The sequence below is a fragment of the Ascaphus truei genome, chromosome 4, assembly GCF_040206685.1.
Source record: "Ascaphus truei isolate aAscTru1 chromosome 4, aAscTru1.hap1, whole genome shotgun sequence".
In the NCBI taxonomy this organism is placed as follows: Eukaryota; Metazoa; Chordata; class Amphibia; order Anura; family Ascaphidae; genus Ascaphus; species Ascaphus truei.
The window spans coordinates 226,941,325-226,963,784 of NC_134486.1; the positions used below are offsets into that span (position 1 = coordinate 226,941,325).

Consider the following 22,460-nt stretch of genomic DNA (forward strand, 5'->3'; position numbering starts at 1 on the left):
GTGCTGCTGCAAGTCCTAAACTCACACCAAGGGCCAAACACCCCCCTCACCCCCAATAAAAAAAATTCACGCACAGCAGCCCCACAATTAATAAATAAATCTAAATAAATAAATAAATACATGAAGAGAAATAAATATATACTGTACAGTATATATATACACTGGATATATATACAGTATATATATAATAACAATCCCTATACATATACAGTATATACTGTGTATATATATACAGTATATATATATATATATACAGTATATATATATATATATATATATATATACTGTATATATATATATATATATATATATATATATATATATATATATATATATATATATATATATATATATATATACAGTATATACACACAGATGATGAACCAATATACAAATACATGTAGAATGGTTATCAAAATCATACTGTCCTACAAATAACGCTTCTCTATACAGACAATAATAATAATAATCCATTTAATAATGCTAACTGATTTTACAATATAAAACATAACATTCCAATCCACACAGTACATTGCATTTACATTGTATAAATGATGCATAGCATAAAATCTATGCACCATATACATTCTGCAAATGAATGTTAACAATATAATTGCAAGCTACTCTACCAGTAAATACAAACACTTCCAAACAAGTCAACTATTTTAACCAATCAAGTAAACAAAAATCAATATATACTGTAAGTACCAACCAGAAAACACAATTTAAAACCAAAGCTAACCCTTACAATGCCAAGGATTACATCTATCTAATTGTAAAAAACCTTATACATTATACACAGCATTGTTTAAAGCCCCCTCCCCCCTAATGTTTCTGTTAAACAGATTACACTGAAGGGAGAGAGATATAAAGGCCTAAAGCCCCTTCCCCCCTAATGTTTCTGTTAAACAGATTACACTGAAGGGAGAGAGATATAAAGGCCTAAAGCCCCTTCCCCCCTAATGTTTCTGTTAAACAGATTACACTGAAGTGAGAGAGATATAAAGGCCTAAAGCCCCTTCCCCCCTAATGTTTCTGTTAAACAGATTACACTGAAGGGAGAGAGATGTTTCTGTTACCAGTAAATCTCCCTCCCTGCATTGATGTCGTGCAGTGTACAGTACAGTATGTAAATGGGAGGGGGGGGGGCTGTATCTCGGGGGGCAGGGGGTCCCCAGACCTGAAACCTGTGCGCTTCAGCTCCGGAGACCCTCTGCACATCTACACTATCAATAAAAAATTATTTTAAATGTATTTATTTATATTCATTTATTTATTTATTTATTTAGATTTATTTATTAATTGTGCTGCTGCTGCAAGTCCTAAACTCACACCAAGGGCCAAACACCCCCCTCACCCCCAATAAAAAAAATTCACGCACAGCAGCCCCACAATTAATAAATAAATCTAAATAAATAAATAAATACATGAACAGAAATAAATATATACTGTACTGTAAGTGCCCGCTTTATTGTGTGTAGCGGGGGTGGGTGACGGGGTTTATAAATGTGAGTTTATAAATAAAATAAAGAATATTATTTCTAGGGGCCCTAGAACAGAAGTTCCCACGCCAATTTCGCGCTCATTGCTCTTTTTTTACAATGTTGCTGGTCTTGCGGCTTTGCAGTCTGCAAGCAAAAAGCAGTTTGTAGTACTGAGTGTGAGATAAATTATTTATCAGTGTTGATCAAAGAGAGTTGATCAGAAGGATTCCCCTTATATACAGTACAGTACAGCACTCTATTGTCATTCATACAGTACAGTATAGTAAAGGGTAGATAACAAATGGTCTTGCAGTATATTACTACAAATCTGTCAGGTTGACCAGAATCACTGCGGATATCGGAAAATAATACAATTTTATTAATTCTATGTAGAATTAATAAAATTGTATTATTTTCCGATATCCGCAGTGATTCTGGTCAACCTGACAGATTTGTAGTAATACAGTATACTGCAAGACCATTTTTTGTCTACCCTTTACTATACTGTATGAATGACAATAGAGTGCTGTATACTTTATAAGGGGAATCCTTCTGATCAACTCTCTTTGATCAACACTGATAAATATCATATTTACTGTATACCCCTTTAGCACCTGTCGTTCCATCCTATGCACCCATTTACAATGGTGATTGCGGTCGTATTCACGTACTTTATGTGAGATAAATTAACCAGTTCTTTTATTGCTGAAGTCGCCACAAAAAACTTTTATTTACAAATACAGTACAATACAATGGTGAAACATTTCAAGTTAACAGCAATTCAAAACCTCAACACACAATAATACATACTGTACAGTACTGTATGATTATTTATTTATAATACAGTATACAGCTCTGTACTGTATATGCAGTATACAGTATACTGTACTATATTTGGGCCTTGTCTTTGGGGGTTTATTCATTCAATTATTAGGGTGACCTGCCGTTGGAAATACTGACACAGTACAGTCCCAGCTATTTCAGCCACCCCACCCCCTCCCTTAGAGTTTTTAATCCCTCCCTGGCCAAGCATCAATCGTCTGGCTAATCCAATCCAAGCCATTGTTTTGTTAATCTGGCCCTGGGCTGGCTACGGTAACAAGATTCAGCAGGAGGCCAGCCAGCGTATGATCCCACCATCCCCCTCCCTTAGAGGGAGGCCTGCCTGCTTTGGAAAAATCCCCTCTCGAATTGGAAATGTAAATCTGATGTGCATCCGTTTGCTTACAGTAACTGTTCTGTTCAGAACAGCCACTGCTTCTAAATTACTGAAAATATACAGGATAAATATACAGTAATGTGAAATAATCCGTTCTGTGGGTCTGAGAGGGTTGAAAGTCACCAGGTCCTCACACAGTAAAGTACATTCTCGAATACCTTTAGAATAAAAATACAGTATATATAAATATACAGTATAAATATTGCACAGTATAATGTTAAATAACCCATCCTGTTCTTTTTCCCTTCATACTGTAACAGTATCCTCATTGTGTCTGCGGTACAGTAGTTCATTGAGAGAGGAGAGGTTTTGTGTACATCATTACTGCTGTTTATATACTGTACATTTGACTGCACAAGCAGATTTGACGGAACACAACGCCCCCCCTCCCCCTTGGGCACCCTTTTTCCTGGAACGCCAAGAAAACAAAAACTTAATTCAGTTACTGTACTGTACTGTATGTGCGTACTGTATTATGGTAGAACTACTGTACAGTAGGTGGCTGGTGCAGCTTTCTCTGGAAAGAAAAAAATGGAGCAGTTAGTAGGCAGTTACTGTAGTACTGTCAAACTAGTCTACTGTACTGTATACTGGAACTACTGTATACTCTGACTATTGGGAAAGAAAAAATCTGTGCCATACTTACCTGTATCAAACTGTACTTACTGTACAATACTACAGCACTGTACTACTTTCCTGATGCTTGCCCATTGCGCGCGATGACAATGGGCAACACAGTGGCAATATGGTCTATATATTTATTGCATCGTTCCACGGTGAGTACATCGTTCCAAAAACTCATTATGGCTTTATACAACTCGTCCTTCTTGGAGGGTTTCACCACTTTACGGATGTGGTCCTTCAGCTGATGCCAGACCATTTCGATCGGATTGAAGTCTGGCGATCTGTGATTGGAAAGAAAGGACAATTAGTTTAAGAGATACAGTACACAGTAAAAACAGTGGGGAACATAAATGGGACACGGTCTACTGCACTTACTCCGCTGGCGTCTTCACCCAGTTGATGCCGCGCTCAAGGATATGCGCCGTCGACGAGGTGTGCTTGGGATCATTGTCCTGGTAAAAGCGATGCCCATTGGGAAAGTCACGTCTGATGTATCGCACTATCACGGGCACAATGTTGTCTTGGAAGAAATCTTTATTCATGATTCCTATAGCAAGAAAAGAAAAGGGCTCAATAGTACAGTACAGTGCATACGGTAAGGCAACACTAGTCAAGTACAGTGCATTAGGCGGCATTATATTTGAGAAATTGTACCTTCAAAGACGACAATGCATCCCGGTCCACGCCTAGAGATGGCACCCCACACATGCAGCTTCACAGGGTGTTTTGGCCGCGGCTTCAAAGTTATGCGGCCTTTTTTGTGGAACGCAAATCTTGCAAATCTCTCCAGCGACACAGTAGACTCATCAGTGAAGATGCAATCCTGGAAAGTCTCACCGCTGTCGATCCATGCTTGGGCCTGTAGCACTCTTTTGATTTTGTTTGCGTCCCGTATCATGGGGTACGCTCTGTAATGACAATGAATAAAAAATGTTAGCGTCACAGCGCAGTACAGTTTGCAAAACAACACTTTTACTTTACAGTACCTCCTGTACTGTCCAGTACTAACCTCACACGTCCATATTTCCATCCAATTCTGCGTCTCATCTTCTTTATGCTGCTCTCGGATACAGTCAGATTGTGCTTTTCCTGCAGAGTGTTTTTAACCCTTAATGCGCTCCTCTCATCATTCTCCTCACTTAGGGCCTCATGCAGAGAGCATAGAATTTTAAAATTGGCGAATTTCATAAAAAGTAGCTTTTTTGGAGAGTTTTATTCTCCATATGCAGAAAAGTGCGAATTCTGCTATGTTTAACATGGATGCGTGTGGCGAGTTTAAATTGGCGAGATGCGCGCTTCAGAAACGTGTAAAAACAAATTCGCGCCTTTTTTTTCCCCTTTACTATAGGCGGCGAGCGCCATCTTGCCATCTTTTCCTGGCACGGCAAAAATGCGAGAATCGCGCCATTTTTTGGCGCGAACAGCCGCTACTTGCCGTTCGCACCTCTCTGCATTCGGAGAGTTTTAAAAATGGCGAGATGGAGGTTCTCGCCAGCCGCGAGGCGAATTTTAGCAATTGAAAAAACAAAATGGCGCGTTTTTCGGAACTCGCCATTTTCTGCCGGTTTCTGCGCGAAATTGTACAAAAAATGGCGAATTTCGAAATAACGATGCTCTCTGCATAAGGCCCTTATTCTGTCCACCAGAAGAGTAGTCTCCCTACAATGCAAAGAAATTATATTGTGTTATTAATATGCAGCAATAAAAAATGTATACTGTATACTGTACATGTAATGATGTAATATACAGTAAATATAAATATACAAAAAATGTATACTGCTGTACTATAAATATAAATAGACAAAATATACAGTATACAGTACTGTTGTAATATAAATATACTATATAAATATACTGTTGTTATATCATAATAAATACACATCATATACTGTATATTCCGTTGTAAGATGAATTGCAATATACCAAAAGTGTATACTGCTGCACAAAAAATATAAATTGACCACACATACAGTACACTATATACTGTTGTAATATAATAAATATACTATATAAATACGGTATACTGTTGTTATATCATAATAAATACACACCATATACTGTATATTCCGTTGTAAGATGAATTGCAATATAACAAAAGTGTATACTGCTGCACAAAAATTATAAATTGACCACACATACAGTACACTACAGTATATACTGTTGTAATATAAATATACTATATAAATACGGTATACTGTAGATGTACACTACAGTTTTCTATATTTTTTTTGGTTAAGTTTTATAAATATACTTACGCATTTGTTACCTTTGGTGCCTTTTTGCGGTCTCTGTTTTTCCGTGTGCATGATAGCACACGGTGTTTGATGGCACAACGAGGCCAGAAGCAGTTAACCAGCGCTGGATATCTGCAATTCGTTTTCCGCTCGTGTACATCTCCTTCATTCTCATGCTGAGATCCTTTGAAATCTTCTTAACAGGCATTGCTGCGAGTAGAAAGAAATACAAACACAAGAATGTATATTCGATGTTTAGTCGATGTGTATTCAATGTGCAGTGAATCCACAAAATGGATGGTGTATTTATATGTTAATGACTCACATTACAGACCACCCACTTTCAACACCTGTACCTGGCCGCCATGCATAAAAGGTTGTACACGTTGCATAGCCCACCACTTGCTGATCTTTATCTGAGCCATTGTCCAGATACTGCATTGTGCCTCCCGCTTACATGGAGCAGCCCCGGTTCTATGGACGCAAGAACCATCTCACCTCTGCTGTGCCTGCCACACTGAAAAAGAGAAAGGCAGTTACCGTTTCCAAGCCAAAGGCAAAGCGACAGGCTAAGGCCAATAAAGAAAACCTTCTGCTGACCCCAAAGGCTAAGGGTTTTAAAACACGTCAGCCTTATTATGTGAAGAAGAAATACGGTACTGTGCTCGGTACGCAAGACGAATGGCAGCCAACTCACCGAATCCGCAGACCACTTGCTCCCATAAGCTTCAACGACTCTGCTGTAGCTGTCCCGGAAATCTTCAGCCCGGCTTCTCCACCCCCATCTTCTCCGGTTCCATCTGAAGATGCTGCTGCCTCTGAAATCCACGGGTCACTGTCTCCTTTGCTCTTGGACGACTCTGCTTCTCTCCCGGAAATCCAGCGGTCACCTTCTCCATCCCTCTTCGACGATGCTGCAGCTTCTCCTGTACCGGGCATCCCCAGGTCACCTCCTCCACTCTCCATCGATGCCGCTTCTCTCCAGAGAACACCCATCTCATCCTCCGTTGCACCCATCCCCCCAGATCTCCAGATGCCATGCACAAGCAGCTCGTTAGACCGGATCCTGAATGGGCTAACTGTGAATCTCCCCGGGAATTCTATTGTGCTGGCAAAGCTAGATCTGCTTCTGGAGTCGGTGCTACATGTGGAGCAACGGATGCTACATATGGAGCAACGGATGGATCAACGGATGCTACATATGGAGCAACGGATGGATCAACGGATGGACAAGATAGAGGCTGACATAGCGGGCATACATTATTTGCTCGGTGTTAATGCCCCTGTTTCCCCGACGCTGGAGCAGGGGGGTGACATGGATGTGATGCATGGTACCTTCGGCCCCCGTCCATCACCAAGCACACCCCCTCCACCAGAAGATGCAGTGTACTATGCTATTGAGGAGGACATGACAACCCCGTCAAGACCATGCCAGGAGACATCCCGGCGACCACTACCGGAGGAAAGCTTCCTCCCAGACACCCTACCATTGCCCGTCGCCTCAAGTACACCCGCTCCCAAAAGACCTCCTACACCCGCTCGCATAGAAACAGTGCCCGACATCTCCCTGTGCAATCTGCCACCGGCGCTGAGGGAGAAGTATAGGGTGAGGAGTGCTGGTATACCACACAAGTATGCCTTGATCATATTTAAACACCATGTTCCCTACACATTGTACTGCGAGTGGGTGTTCAAAGTAAATTACGATGGGAAACGCCATAAAAAGGCCCTTCCTACTAATTTAAGGAAAAAGATTGTGGAAGAAATGCAGCGCTATTATCCTGTTACAGATCCTGTAATGAGAGGCGTTAGAGACTGCATTAATGGCGTTTTGCGCCATGCAAGGCATCGGCCATGGATGGAAAATGGGGAGGACTTTCAGTGAGACCATACTGTAATATTGTGCTGTACTGTACAGTACATGTTTTACCCTACAGTACCTGCTGTACTTAAACAAAGGATACTGTACTGTATGTTGTTGTGTGTTGCACGGTTTTTGTACTGTATTTGTAAATAAAAGTTTTTGGTGGCGACTTCAGCAATAAAAGAACTGGTTAATTTATCTCACACTCAGTACTACAAACTGCTTTTTGCTGCCAGACTGCAAAGCCGCAAGACCAGCAACATTGTAACAAAAGAGCAATGAGCGCGCAATTGGCGTGGGAACTTCTGTTCTAAGGCCCCTAGAAATAATATTCTTTATTTTATTTATAAACTCACATTTATAAACCCCGTCACCCACCCCCGCTACACACAATAAAAAATAATCACACACAGCATCCCCGCAATAAATAAATAAATAAATACAAATAAATACATTTGAAATACATTTTTATTCCTAGTGTAGATGTGCAGGGGGTCTCGGGAGCTGAACCGCACTGGTTTCAGGTCGGGGAACCTCCTGCCCCCCGAGATACAGCCCCCTTTATGAGGTGCCGGTATCCCTCTGCGTTAAAGGCCCCGATCACGTGACCGCGGCCTGTTAAACCAAGCAGAGCAGAGGGATACCGGCACCCCCTAAAGAGGCCTGTATCTCGGGGAGCAGGGGGTCCCCAGACCTGAAACCTGTGCGCTTCTGCTCCGGAGACCCCCTGCACATCTACCCTGTGAATAAAACACACACATCATTAAAGAATCATTCTTTACCTTAGCGGCTATGCGCTATGGTAAAGAAGCAGCATTTCTGTATTTTTAATAATATTGTACAGTGAGCAGGGGGTTCCCTGAGACAGAAATCTAATCTCAGGGGACCCCCTGCTCCTGCACAATATTATTAAAAGTTCAGAAATGCTGCGTCATTACCATAGCGTATAGCCGCTAAGGTAATGAAGGGGTTAAGGCATAATAACCAATAAATACATTCAATACACTACCCACTACCCATGGCAACCTCCGCTGCTGCTGCTGCTGTACAGTAAAACAGAGAAAAAAATTAACACTTTCAAAGTAATGTCCCCTAACCCCTTAATCACCATAGCGGTTATTAACCGCTACAGTCATGAAGGGGTTAACCCACCCTCACCCACCACTCGGGACGCCTACTGTACATACCCTCCCACTCTAACCCCCCACCCCGTGAGGCCTAACCACCCTCAACCCTCACCCACTAACTACCCACAAGGGAGGCCTACCCACATACCGTTGGGGAACCCCCCACCACCCCTCACCCCCAGTCCCCGCAATCAAAACAATGCACAGCCCCACAATAAACAGCATTCTATTTATTAAATACATTACCCACCCCCTGTGCCCCCCTATAAATACAAGATTTATTCTTTTACATTCAGGGTCCATAACGCAGCCCCACGCTAGTCCCCGGTGGGCTGGCAGGGCACCTGGACAGACCTACAGTTTACCAGCAGCATTCCACAGGTTCTGGAGGCCTGCTGGTGGATCCTGCCAGCACCATGGCGCCCAGGTGGTCTCCTTGGGTCACCGTGAGCCACAATTGGGTCCCCACGGTAGGCCCAAGGATGTCTGGGAGCCCCGGGTCAAACCCACAGGTGTCTGCGGGGCCTCGGGTGGTTCCCATGGGGGTCTGGGGAACTCACGGGTGCTCACTACGGGTCCGCGGTGCCCCCACAGAAGTGGGACCACACATCATCATCCCCGCACCTACGGGTCGGCGGTGCCCCCACAGAAGTGGGACCACACATCGTCATCCCCGCAGACTACGGGTCCGCGGTGCCCCCACAGAAGTGGGACCACACATCATCATCCCCGCATGTGTCACCCGTGGAACCACCAGCCTGATACCCTTGGGATACCCGAGAATACCCAGAGGTGGTCTCCATAGGCCCCACGCAGAACCACGGAATCAAACCCTGAATGTAAAAAAAATAAACCTGGCCTATACATTCAATACATACACCCTCCCCCCCCAACACCTACAGTACAATAATGTGCAAAATAACTATTATCCAGATATGGATAATAGATTAATTGCCCATTATTAAAAACATTAACTAGCATATACAAATAAATAAAGTACTACTGACCTCATCAATACGAAGTGTCCGACGCCAGCGCCTTCCTTCTCTTGCCCACACAATACATAGCCAAAACCAAGGCAATACATTGCAAGTACATTCAGATATCAATTAACCCCTTAAACACCTTATCGGATAATAACCGCAAAGGTAATTAAGGGGTTAAGCCACACAGGCACGATACCCACCCTTCACCCATGAATTTGTACTGTGGCTTCATCATGCAACTATATATATATACTGTATACTGTATATATACATACAGAGAGACAGAGAGAAAGAGAGAGAGAGAGAGATACAGTATACAGTACAGTATATATATATATACACACGTTATATACACACCCATGATAAACCAATATACAGTACAAATAAATGTAGAAGGGTTATCAAAAGCACTGTCCTACAACCAAACACTTCTCCATACATACACACTAAATTAAAATCAATTTCCTTTAATATTCATAACTGATCTCTCAATCTAAATCATCACTAAACCTCTGAAAAGCCATTTAAACAACTTACATTCCAATATAAATGATGCCTCAATATCTATGCACCATACAGTATACATTATGCAAATTAATCAAACGTAAACAAAAATCAATTAGCAATCATTATTTACATCCCTAAACAATTCACACTCAATCACGAACAATGAAACCATTAACAGATTCACGCCTAGAGCAGAACAATTAAGCCTTTGAAAAAATATAAGTACCGACAAAAATACAACCAAGGCTATCTATCCCTGACCTTCCTCAAACACACAATACAATACCAAGGAATACATCTACTGTATCTAATTTTAAAATACTTTAAACTCACAAAATAATTAAAAACACATCTAATCCAGCTTTTAAAACATCATCATTTCTTACCCTGAATGTATACTGTACAGTATATCTCTCTAGACATATATACTGTACATACATACATACAGTGGCAAGAAATGATATACCACAAAAAAAAAAAAAATACACATGTTAAAAAACCTTTTGAAAAAATTAACAAGTTAAATAAAATACATTTCTTTACTGTAGTTCACTCACCATTACTTGCCCCCACCGATTCCCGTTGCGCAGCTTACTCACGAACCAATCCACGATCAGGAACCCATAAAATAATAAACCAGAAAATAATAAACTTTAAACTAAAAATCCAAATCAATCCACGGGTCTTCTACGTGTAATCCATCTTCATCTGTATTCTTCTTTCTTCTATCTCCTTCCGGGCGGGGCAGGGCGTGGTCTTCTTTCCATCATCGGCCACGCCCTTGTCTTTTTTCTTCTCCGGAGGTCCTTCCTCCGCGGCGTCTGGCTTCAAAATGAGACGACATAGGCTTTTAAAGGCCTATGACGTCACATTTTGCGTCATGGTTCCCACGGTCCTGATTGGGCCGTGAAAACCATGTGTTTTGGCCGACAAAAAAATAAATTATGACGTCACTTAAAGGGAATGAAAGCAAAGCCAATCAGAATGGCTTTGCTTCAAATGCCTTTAAGGTGACATCATTAAAAGACACATGGCCGTGCACACATGGTACTAGAGCCAATCAGAGCGTGGGAACTTTATCCCTACTCTGAATGGCTCTGGTATACCATGTGTCAGGGGCTTGGGGGAGAAAGGATGTGACGTCAATGAAAACCTGTCACGTGGTACGGTAGCCAATCAGAGCGTGGGAACTCCATCCCTACTCTGATTGGCTACCGTACCACGTGACAGGTTTTCATTGACGTCACATCCTTTCTCCCCCAAGCCCCTGACACATGGTATACCAGAGCCAATCAGAGTAGGGATAAAGTTCCCACGCTCTGATTGGCTACCATACCATGTGTGCACGGCCATGTGCCTTTTCATGACGTCATCTTAAAGGCAATTGAAGCAAAGCCATTCTGATTGGCTGTGCTTTCATTCCCTTTAAGTGACGTCATCTTTTTTTTTTGTCGGCCAAAACACATGGTTTTCACGGTCCAATCAGGACCGTGGGAACCATGACGCAAAATGTGACGTCATAGGCCTTTAAAAGCCTATGTCGTCTCATTTTGAAGCCAGACGCCGCGGAGGAAGGACCTCCGGGAAAGAAAGAAGACCAGGGCGTGGCCACAGATGGGGAGAAGACCCCGCCCCGCTGGAAGGAGATAGAAGAAAGAAGAACACAGATGAAGATGGATTACAGATAGAAGACCCGTGGATTGATTTGGATTTTTAGTTTAATGTTTATTATTTTGTGGTTTATTATTTTATGGGTTCCTGATCGTGGATTGGTTCGTGAGTAAGCTGCGCAACGGGAGTCGGTGGGGGCAAGTAATGGTAAGTGAACTACAGTAAAGAAATGTATTTTATTTAACTTGTTAATTTTTTCAAAAGGTTTTTTAACATGTGTATTTTTTTTTTTGTGGTATTGTGAAGGTAATAAAGTATTATAAGAAACTATTCGTCCATTTTGTATGCATTCAGCCATTTTGAATCTGCTTTAATTGCAAGGCTTGGAAATAACGCAGTATGTTTTTATATAAGCTAATAAGTCTCTCTCTCTCTCTCTCTCTCTCTCTCTCCCTGAGGTAAATCGAAACTCAACCAGGAGCCCTTTGTCTGCTAACTCTCGGTTTCCTGTGAATTCAGCTGGTACAGAGAAACGAAACTAAAGTCTATGATTTACAGAGAAACGAAACTGAAACGTATTGTCTGCCTATATATTCTGTAATACATATACTCGGCACGTCAGTCTGAGCTGCGGAGCCTGAGGGAACTGATACATGACTCTGTGTGTGTCATTTATTGGGATCCGGGGTGCACCCAGGCCTGTGTTATACTAATTTGGCAATCCACATCTGAGCAGAGACCCTGACTTGAGAAGGGAACCTCAACAGTTGGCGTAGTCGGCAGGATCCTTGTGAAGGGACACCGGAGCAATCCTGGACCCGTCTCTATCCACGGACGACCGTCCCCTGACCGGACTGATTGAGGCCTGATCAACCTCTAAGGACAAGGTAAGATATATTCAGAATATATTTTTACCGAATTCCTGTCAGTCTGTTCAGGTTGGCGATCTCTTGGTTGACGGTAACAGTATTGTTAATCTATACAAGACCATAGAGTCCGGTGGTTCCCGCCAAGGATTTATATAGTTTGTAAGGTCTTGTGACTGCCAGATGTGTGGTTTATGTTCATATGTCATAAGGGTTACGGAATAACTATAAAATAAGGGGAAGAGTCTAGGACATAAATTGATAGATAATAGGAGGATCGTCCATACAGGTGACGGTCCGGGGACTGCCTGCGAGCCTCCCCGTCTAGGTCGATTTGTCACTAAGACTCAAGAATCCCGAGTGTGTAAGGATATAAATTGATAGATAATAGGAGGATCGTCCATACAGGTGACGGTCCGGGGACTGCCTGCGCGCCTCCCCGTCTAGGTCGATTTATCGCTGAAGCTCAATAGTCCAGGTACCGCCGGTAATTGGCGCACGTGTCCGAGGTTGTTTTTTAAAATAGACAATGTTCTCGCAGTTTTTAAAGAAGGATTTGCCTTCTGGTGCCCGGGATTCCGTAACTCTTGTGACAGAACGGGAGGGAAAGAAGTATACCACGAAATGTAAATTGTTGTTCAAACTGTTAGATTTACCCCCTACGGGAAGATTGCAACCGAAGTTGTTGAGAACGAATATGCAAATTTGTAAGGGGAAACTGAAAGATGAAGGCATGTGGGAAAATGCAGAGAAATTTCTGAGTGTTGCTATAGATCTTCAGAAAGAGGGTTATGAAGAAATAGAGTGTGGAGAGAGAAAAAAGAAATGTTATTGTTATGTGAGACCAGAAAATGTGACCCCTGGTTCAGTAGTTGCAGAAAAAGACCAAATGTTACAGGGAAATCCACCCCCATACCCGCAGACGACCGGTAGACCCTCTCCCTCAGCCCCTGTACCGGTCCCTTATTGGGTATGTTCTGGTTGCCAGTGTCAAAATCCCAAAACATGGGAAAATTGTTATTATTGTGGGGCCGCCCGACCGTCCATGTCCCCCGATATTAACAAGAAAAAACCCAAAAAAGTATAAAAGCGCCGAATGGGTTGGTATTTGAATATGGGCACTGGAGCAAAATAAAAAAGAAAAATATCACAAAAACAAAAACAAAACCAAAAAAGGCATGTGACATGAACCAGTCCGGTGCAAGTGAGTGTTTGCTGATGTAGTATTAAAATTTAAAATTGAAGTAATCACAACCCGATGGTGAGTGCAGCTTCTGATAATAGGGAACCCCCAGTCCCTAGTGTGGACGTAACAACAAGAAAGAAAAAAGTGAGAAGCGCAGACAGTGGGGGTTGTGATTAAACTAGAATTTTTTATTAAATAAACTAGTCCTAGGAAAACCCCTCTAGGACAACAATGTGAAATCAATACATAAATAGTAATTTAAAAGTAGTGCTGATGGAATGGATAAGCGGTACCAGTTTGTCAGTCTCCAGGGGATATTAAAACTGGTGAGGCTCTTGTGTGCCCCTTAGTCACGCCCACTGGCCAGTATTATAATCCCAAAGCCAAACCAGCCGACCCTGTTAAAATGTATCCCAGTATACCGCAAGATTGTCTGGTTCAGATGGATAATGGGGCTCCTGCTGAGGAAGATGCAACCTCCTCCGGGACCCCAGCTTATCAGGCACCACCATATTCTGACTCTTTTGTTACCTATGATGAACCCGAATCACTGTTTGAACGTATATTTAGCGGCCCAACCCGTCAAATTATTGTAAAAGTGATGCAGGCAGACATTACTAGCTTGTCGGTTGGCGCGATAGTTAATCCAGCAAATGGGAGGCTCCAACATAATGGGGGCCTTGCTAAATTAATTTGTGAGAAAGGGGGTGAGGCCATACAGCGTGACTCTAATATCTATATTCAGAAACATGGAGAGGTATCAGTGGGGGGTATAGCTGCCACCGGGCCCGGAGATTTACCCTGTAATTTAATCATCCATGCAGCAGGGCCAGTGTATAGGGACTATGCTCCAGAAAGAGCCAAACAGCTCCTCCAAGCCGTTGTCCGGACATCCCTAATCTATGCTTCCGGCCTCAATAGTGCGGCCATGCCCAGACGCACTATAGCGTTCCCTCCCATTTCTGGTGGTCTTTTCAGGTATCCCATAAAAGAATGTGTCAAACATATAGTCCAAGCGGTACTCAGTACGATCAGAGAATCACCCCTCAATCTTGAAAGTATTCTGCTTGTTGCCAATGACTCTGTCAGGCCACTGCTTTTTAAAGCCGCCTGTGCTACCTCAGACACGGTCCGCTCTTTTCCTATTGTAAAAGCAGAACACGGAAATGCTCCTCCCGTCCCCCAACCGTGGAATGAAGACGTTCCGGAAGGAGCAGTTAGGTACATCAAATTCACGCCCCAACAAAGCTCCACCCTCTTACAGCAACTCCCCGATCCGGAAGACAAGCCCATGCCCTTTTATAGAATGTTACGTCAGATTCAGCAGAACTACTCCGCAACATGGGCCGATTTAAAATCTCTCACCATGTTAAAAGCGGGAGACTCATTTTGGCCCCTTGTTGAGAAATCCCTCAATGATGCTAGGATAGTTGACGTCACAGACTATAAATCTGGAGAAGACTTCCTAGAACAAATACAACTATGGGCCCAGGATAGACTCACAGAGCAGACTCAATCACTAAAGGATGTCACCCAAGAAGCTACTGAATCAGTTGAGAAATATCATACTAGACTACTCCAAATGTTTAGAGATATGGGATTCTCCACCAGCAATAAATTACAAGCCAATCTGCTAGCAGCAGCATTTATGGATGGACTTACTCCCAAGCTACGGGCTGCGGTCCAAGAAGGGTGTCCCTGGATGACCTCATTAGGGTACACAGAAGCCCTCACAATAGCCAAAGCTTTTCAGAAGAAACAGTCCTCCGTGAAGAAGACGGCGGTAGCTATCCCTGAAGAAAAGGAGGATGATCGAATTGGTGTTTTATATACCGCCTCATCTCAAGTACCAATGCGGCCACCACGCCAATTATACCCACCAGCCCCTCAGTACCAGGAGTATCAAGGGAACCAAGGGTACCAGGAGTACCAGGATAATTATACAGCAACACCTCCGTACCAGGGAAACCAGGGATATCAGAATGGTCGTGCAGCAGATCAACAAAGGCCTAGAGGACCATGCTACCACTGTGGCCGTATCGGACATATCAAGAGGAACTGTAGAGATTATTTGAGAGGAACCCCACCCGTACAACCATTACAGGCCCAGCAGCCACCTTCCTGGTGTAGTCAGCCACCTTCCAACTGGCCACAGCCCCAACAGCCGTTACAGCCCCAGCAAGCACAGATCCAACAAAGACTGCCGTCTCCAAGACCATATCCTCATGATACTTACCCTCCTCCACCAGATCCACCACCACAATGAAGCCAGGGCCAACCCGTCTCCACCATGGCTGCTATATCCAAACACACCTACCCTAATGGTTCAGCTGTCACTCTACAAGTTGCTGGTGAATCAGTATCCTTTATGGTGGACACGGGAGCGGCCAGGTCCGTCATATCAGCCAAAGATCTACCCAGAGGAATAGACCTCTCCCCTGACTTTATGACTTGTATTGGAATCACAGGACAATCAGTCGAAACTCCTCTCACTGTACCAGTCCATGTAGGACCTTTCCCAGAAGTTATGTCCCGATTTTTAGTCTCTGGATCCTGTCCTGTTAATTTATTGGGAGCAGATTTACTATCCCACATGAGAGCCACCCTGCAATATGACGACTCAGGATTACGGGTACAATTGCATGATCCCAACTGCCCAGAAGAACAAGAAGCATCATGTTGTCTCCACGCTCTCCCAATACTTCTCCAGCAGATATTAACCATGAACCCTCCATCTCCTGTCCCACAGTGGGTGAAAGACAAGGTACCTACCAGTGTGTGGTCCCAAGGCCCGGATGATATTGGTCGTCTGCCAGTCCCTCCTGTAAGGGTGGAACTTAAGCCTAACGTTATACCTCCAAGAGTACCACAATACCCACTGAAGTCTATAACAGAACAGAGTCTTCAACAGCAAATTGCGATGCTTGAAGAAAAAGGAGCCCTGATAAGATGTTCTTCACCGTGTAACACGCCTCTGTTTCCAGTCCAAAAGAAAACAGCAAAAGGAGAACCAGCGAAGTTCAGACTGGTTCAAGATCTCAGGGCAATCAATGCCGCCACCATTCTGGAAACTCCAGTTGTGCCTAACCCACATACTCTTCTTAGCCAAATCCCGCCTAACTGTGAGGCCTATACGGTCCTGGATTTGGCAAATGCCTTTTTCTCCGTGCCTCTTCACCCAGACTCTCAGTATCTCTTCGCCTTCACCTTCAGAGGAACTCAACGTACCTGGACTGTCATGCCACAAGGTGCCCAGAATAGCCCTAACCAGTTCACACAGGCCATGAAGTTCTGCCTAGAACCCTGGGTACAAGCCCATCCGGAAATCACGTTACTTCAATATGTGGATGATCTTCTTATATGTGCCCCTTCTGTTCCAGTGTGTGAACAGGCCTCAGTGTCCCTACTGGTCCATCTCGCATCTATCAACTCAAAGGTCTCGGAAGCCAAAGTACAGTGGTGTAGCCCAAAAGTTGTTTTTCTTGGTCACTGTGTATCTAAAGGCGAAAAACATCTCACTCCCGACCGTATCGAGACAGTCGCTGGATTAAAAATGCCCACAACTGTGCGCGGTCTACAACAGGTCTTGGGACTCATCACCTTTTGCCGCCAATGGATTCCTAATGCATCACAATATATGCAACCTCTGTATGAAGCTGTGAAAAATACAGAGCTACTCCACGACGCAGCCCACAGAACAGAATTACAAGACTCCTTTCAAACGCTAAAAGACCTAGTTACGCGCGCCCCTGCATTGGGCATCCCGGACTATGACCAGTCTTTCACTCTGTTTGTGGATGAAAATGATGGATTCGCCGCCGGTGTCCTTGCACAACCACACGGTAACCGAATGAGACCTCTGGCTTACTACTCTGCTAAATTGGACTCAGTATCACAAGGGCACCCATCCTGCTTCAGAGCAGTACAAGCAACATTCGAAATATTCAACAGGGCAGCGGACATTGTTCTGGGTCACCCTCTTGTTATCCAAGCACCGCATGACATCCATGCTATCCTGAACCTGTCTAGGCCGAAATACCTAACCATGCAACGTTTACTGAGGCTACAGTCTGCACTGCTAATGCCGGACAATGTCACTCTGAAGAAATGTACAGTACTAAACCCTGCAACTCTGATTCCGGTGGAAGGGGGTATCCATGAGTCTGAAGACCATGACTGTATAATAGAACTGCAGCGGCAAGGTACCCCATCCCGGGCTCAACAGACGCCTTTCGAAAACCCTGATCTATCCTTCTTTACTGATGGTTCCAGATTTGCTGATGAACATGGACGTTTCCATACCGGATACGCCGTCACCACAGTCGACCAAGTGATCCAAGCAGAAGCTCTCCCCAGCCATATATCGGCACAAGAAGCGGAGATAATTGCTGTCGAAAGAGCCTGTAACCTCGCAGAAGGTCAAAAGGTCAACATTTACACAGACAGTGCCTATGCTTTTGGAGTCACTCATGATTTTGAAACCATCTGGGCTAATCGTGGATTTATCACAGCAAATGGAACGCCGGTCAAGCACGCAGATGCCATAAGAAGACTATTGGACTCTCTACAACTACCCAAGGAAGTGGCGGTAGTCAAAATCAAAGCACATGGAAAGGTGAATACACCTGAGACACAGGGAAATTTCCTTGCGGACCAAGCAGCCAAGCAAGCTGCCCTTCAAGAAGATAAGACTCGAAACAATCCACCGTCATCAGCGTTGCAGGAAGCCACAGTTGTTGCACCAGTAATTACAAGAAGTGCCAAGAAGAATTCTCCCATGGATGATATAGATCCTTACCAAGAACAGATGAAGAAGGAACAAGGAACAGTACCCAAAGAAGAAAAAGAGAGCTGGGAGAAGGCAGGGGCAGCACAAGAAAAACAAACTGGACTATGGAAAATTAAAGACCAGATTTGCGTGCCCCGACACATGTACCATGCAATCGCCACCTGGGCACATGGACCTACTCACAGAGGACATAACCAAGCATTAGCAGTAATAAACAAGTTGTACTTTGCACCTGGTATAAGAAGGATTTTGATGGAACTGAATAAAGCTTGTGTCATCTGTCAAACCTGCAATCCAGGAAAAACTGAACCTACACCTCCAAAACATCTTGTGAAACCAGACTTTCCCTTTCAGAGAATACAAATTGATCATATCCAGATGCCGAAGTCAGGACGATATGAGTATGCACTTGTGGTAGTGGATATGTTCTCAGGATGGCCCGAAGTCTACCCAGTACCCAATATGACAGCGAAAATCACTGCTAAGAAGCTAATCACTGAACTTTGTTGCAGATTTGGATTCCCTGAAGTAATAGAGAGCGACCAAGGACCAGCCTTCACTGCCAATATCTTCAAGGAAATATTGGAGGCCCTGGGCATGAAACAAGCCCTCCATACCCCATATCACCCCCAAAGTAGCGGGAAGGTTGAACGGATGAATCAGACCCTTAAAACAGCTCTACTAAAAATGACCCAAGAGAGTCAGCTCCCCTGGCCCGACCTTCTACCTATAGTTTTGTTCCATGTTAGGACCACCCCACAGGTTAGATCTGGGTTGTCTCCCTTCGAAGTATTATTTGGAAGTGCAGTCAGAATTAAGGATAATAAAGGTAATGTAAATCTCACTGAAATGCATGATAGACAGGTATATTATGTTATCAAATTAAGTGAAGAGTTATCTAATCTCCATTCTGCAGTGTCACTTTCTCTTCCAGATTCCAGCACGAATGACACAACCCATGAGATAAAGCCAGGTGATTGGGTGTATGTAAAGAAGCACGTGAGAAAACACGCACTGGATCCCAGATACACAGGCCCTCATCTGGTAACTCTAGTCACACCCACCTCAGTCAAGATTCAAGGAAAAATTACCTGGATCCACGCATCTCATTGCAAGAGAACAGCGACACCTCTTTCGAAGGAAGAATGATTCTATATATCCTTTGTTTGTTAGGTTTGGGGGAGGCACAAGAGATTGCTATCACCCAACATGAAGGGGCAGTCACGTTTTGGTATAACTCATCCAACACTCATGTAGCTACCTTCTCCTTCGATTACTGTGATATTGTCAGCTGTTCCTCAACCAATTGGCAGTGTAATATGTACCGAGACACTCCGAACTCTAGAGCCATATATATATGTGTTACAGACAGTTATTGGGGACAGGAATGTGATTACTGGGGAGCAGTGGGATGGAACACGGGAATAGATTGGGGATACCAACCACAGAATGGCCTAGCACGAAAAGACAGAAATGGCAAGTCTCTAATCAGTCGAATGATCTTGCGAAAAACTGGTACATGTCTAGTCAGTGGTAAGACGGGTGAAATAATGAAACTCACATTAACCATAGAAAACCCTAGCCCTGGGGACGCTGGTGTATATGTTCTAGGAAATTGGATGAAAGGGGGTATAAGAGGAGTTTACGGGAAGTTCAGAATTCAGGATATGTATAACTCTAAAGATTGGCAGATGTCACAAAAATCCCCCAAGATTGAGAAAAACCCCATGGCCCCCCGGATTCAGACATTTCAAGGTATGATAGCCACAGCAGGTCCCTCTTTCCAAGACACAATGGCCATAGGAACAGGTTTTTCAGACACCAACCTTTGGTTGGAATGGATAAAATACACTACTCAAAAATATAACAAAAGTAACTGCTATGTTTGTGCTGCAGCTAGGCCCCATCTCGGCACAGTGCCTTTAAATATACCCATCAATGCAGAAGAATGTTTCATTAGTCTATATACCAATACAAGTACCAATCACTCCCAGTGTGAAGATTGGAAACAAAAATATTCACTCACAACAGAAACCCCAAAACCAGGGGAAGGAATCACTGTATACAAGGGAAACTATACCTGCTATGAGTCTCTACAGGGCAACAGGTTTTTAGGTAATTTCTCCCAAGGATATTGTGACACTTTCTCTAAAATACCCAGTATTAAGTTACAGAATCAGGTCCAATCGTTAGGAGATATATACTGGATATGTGGGGATCTAAAATTAAGAACCAGACTTGAAGGTAACTGGACAGGTCAGTGTGCACTGACCAAAATTCTAATGCCAATGCATATAATCCCTGTTGGTACAGAAAAATCTAAGGTATTATCATCACCAATTAAAGTCAGTAAGCGAGAAGCCCCTGCAGGAAGTTTAGACTCACATGTATATATAGATGCCATCGGGGTACCGAGAGGAGTTCCTGATGAGTTTAAGGCCAGAGATCAGGTAAAGGCTGGGTTTGAGTCATTCTTTATGCCCCTAGTCACGGTTAATAAAAATGTAGATTGGATTAACTATATCTATTATAATCAACAAAGGTTTGTGAATTACACCCGTGATGCGCTACAAGGCCTAGCTGACCAACTTGGACCCACTTCCACTATGACGTTCCAAAATAGAATGGCTTTAGATATGATATTAGCAGAAAAAGGGGGGGTTTGCCATATGATTGGAGATGCGTGCTGTACATATATTCCCGGGAACACAGGCCCGGACGGTAAGGTTACCACAGCTATTAATAAACTGAAAGATTTGTCTGATGAACTTAAAAGAAATTCTGGTATAACAGACCCATGGGACAAGTATTTCTCGTGGCTGTCTGGCTGGCGACAATGGTTGACACAACTGGCAATATTTCTCCTGGTTATACTTTTTGTTCTGGCAGTAGTGGTCTTCTGTGTTATCCCGTGCTGTAAGGGTCTCTGTAAGAAGGCCGGATCTGAGGTTATACCCACAATGGTAATGTACAACAAAGACGATATTGATCTGGAAGATATACCACTGCAGAAATCACCCAAGATGTTCAATTACAGTACAACCAAACTCGAATAAGGGGTGACCACTCTAGAATCCCAGACCCTAGTGTGTTTGTTTGAGGTCAGGGAACCCTTTTGTGTATACTGTAGGTCTTCGAGTTTAGCGAGCCAGAAGTTGTCGGGGATGGGACAAGCCCATGAACAGCTGACCAACACCCTCAGGTAGGGACTCTAGCACAAGAAATAGAAATTAGGGACAGACCCCTTCCTACAAAATGTCCTTTTAGTGTCTAGGGGGGAATGTGAAGGTAATAAAGTATTATAAGAAACTATTCGTCCATTTTGTATGCATTCAGCCATATTGAATCTGCTTTAATTGCAAGGCTTGGAAATAACGCAGTATGTTTTTATATAAGCTAATAAGTCTCTCTCTCTCTCTCTCCCTGAGGTAAATCGAAACTCAACCAGGAGCCCTTTGTCTGCTAACTCTCGGTTTCCTGTGAATTCAGCTGGTACAGAGAAACGAAACTAAAGTCTATGATTTACAGAGAAACGAAACTGAAACGTATTGTCTGCCTATATATTCTGTAATACATATACTCGGCACGTCAGTCTGAGCTGCGGAGCCTGAGGGAACTGATACATGACTCTGTGTGTGTCATTTATTGGGATCCGGGGTGCACCCAGGCCTGTGTTATACTAATTTGGCAATCCACATCTGAGCAGAGACCCTGACTTGAGAAGGGAACCTCAACAGTATATCATTTCTTGCCACTGTATGTATGTATGTATATATGTCTAGAGAGATATATACACACAGTACAGTACAGTACAGGGTAAGAAATTATGTTGTTTTAAAAGCTGGATTAGATGTGTTTTAAATTATTTTGTGTATGCTGCTACAGTATGCTTTATTGTGAGTTTAAAGTATTTTAAAATTAGATAGATGTACTGTATTCCTTGGTATTGTATTGTGTGTTTGA

General features: G+C 43.3%; 1 protein-coding gene across 2 annotated transcripts; it reads left to right on the forward strand.

Moving 5' to 3' along the window:
• The first annotated feature begins 12,138 nt into the window (after positions 1-12,138).
• Positions 12,139-22,112, forward strand: LOC142493251 (uncharacterized). 2 transcript variants are annotated; one of them, XR_012801055.1, is made up of 2 exons: positions 12,139-12,543; positions 21,926-22,112. XR_012801055.1 is itself a non-coding variant. In XM_075596959.1 (2 exons), the coding sequence occupies exon 2, from the start codon at positions 19,643-19,645 to the stop codon at positions 21,551-21,553; it is 1,911 nt and encodes a 636-aa protein (XP_075453074.1). In that variant the 5' UTR covers positions 12,140-12,543; positions 19,432-19,642; the 3' UTR covers positions 21,554-21,913. The 2 variants fall into 2 exon arrangements, 1 of the variants encoding a protein (XP_075453074.1); XM_075596959.1 differs by lacking the exon at positions 21,926-22,112 and adding an exon at positions 19,432-21,913 and having other exon boundaries at positions 12,140-12,543.
• Positions 22,113-22,460: the final 348 nt, after the last annotated feature.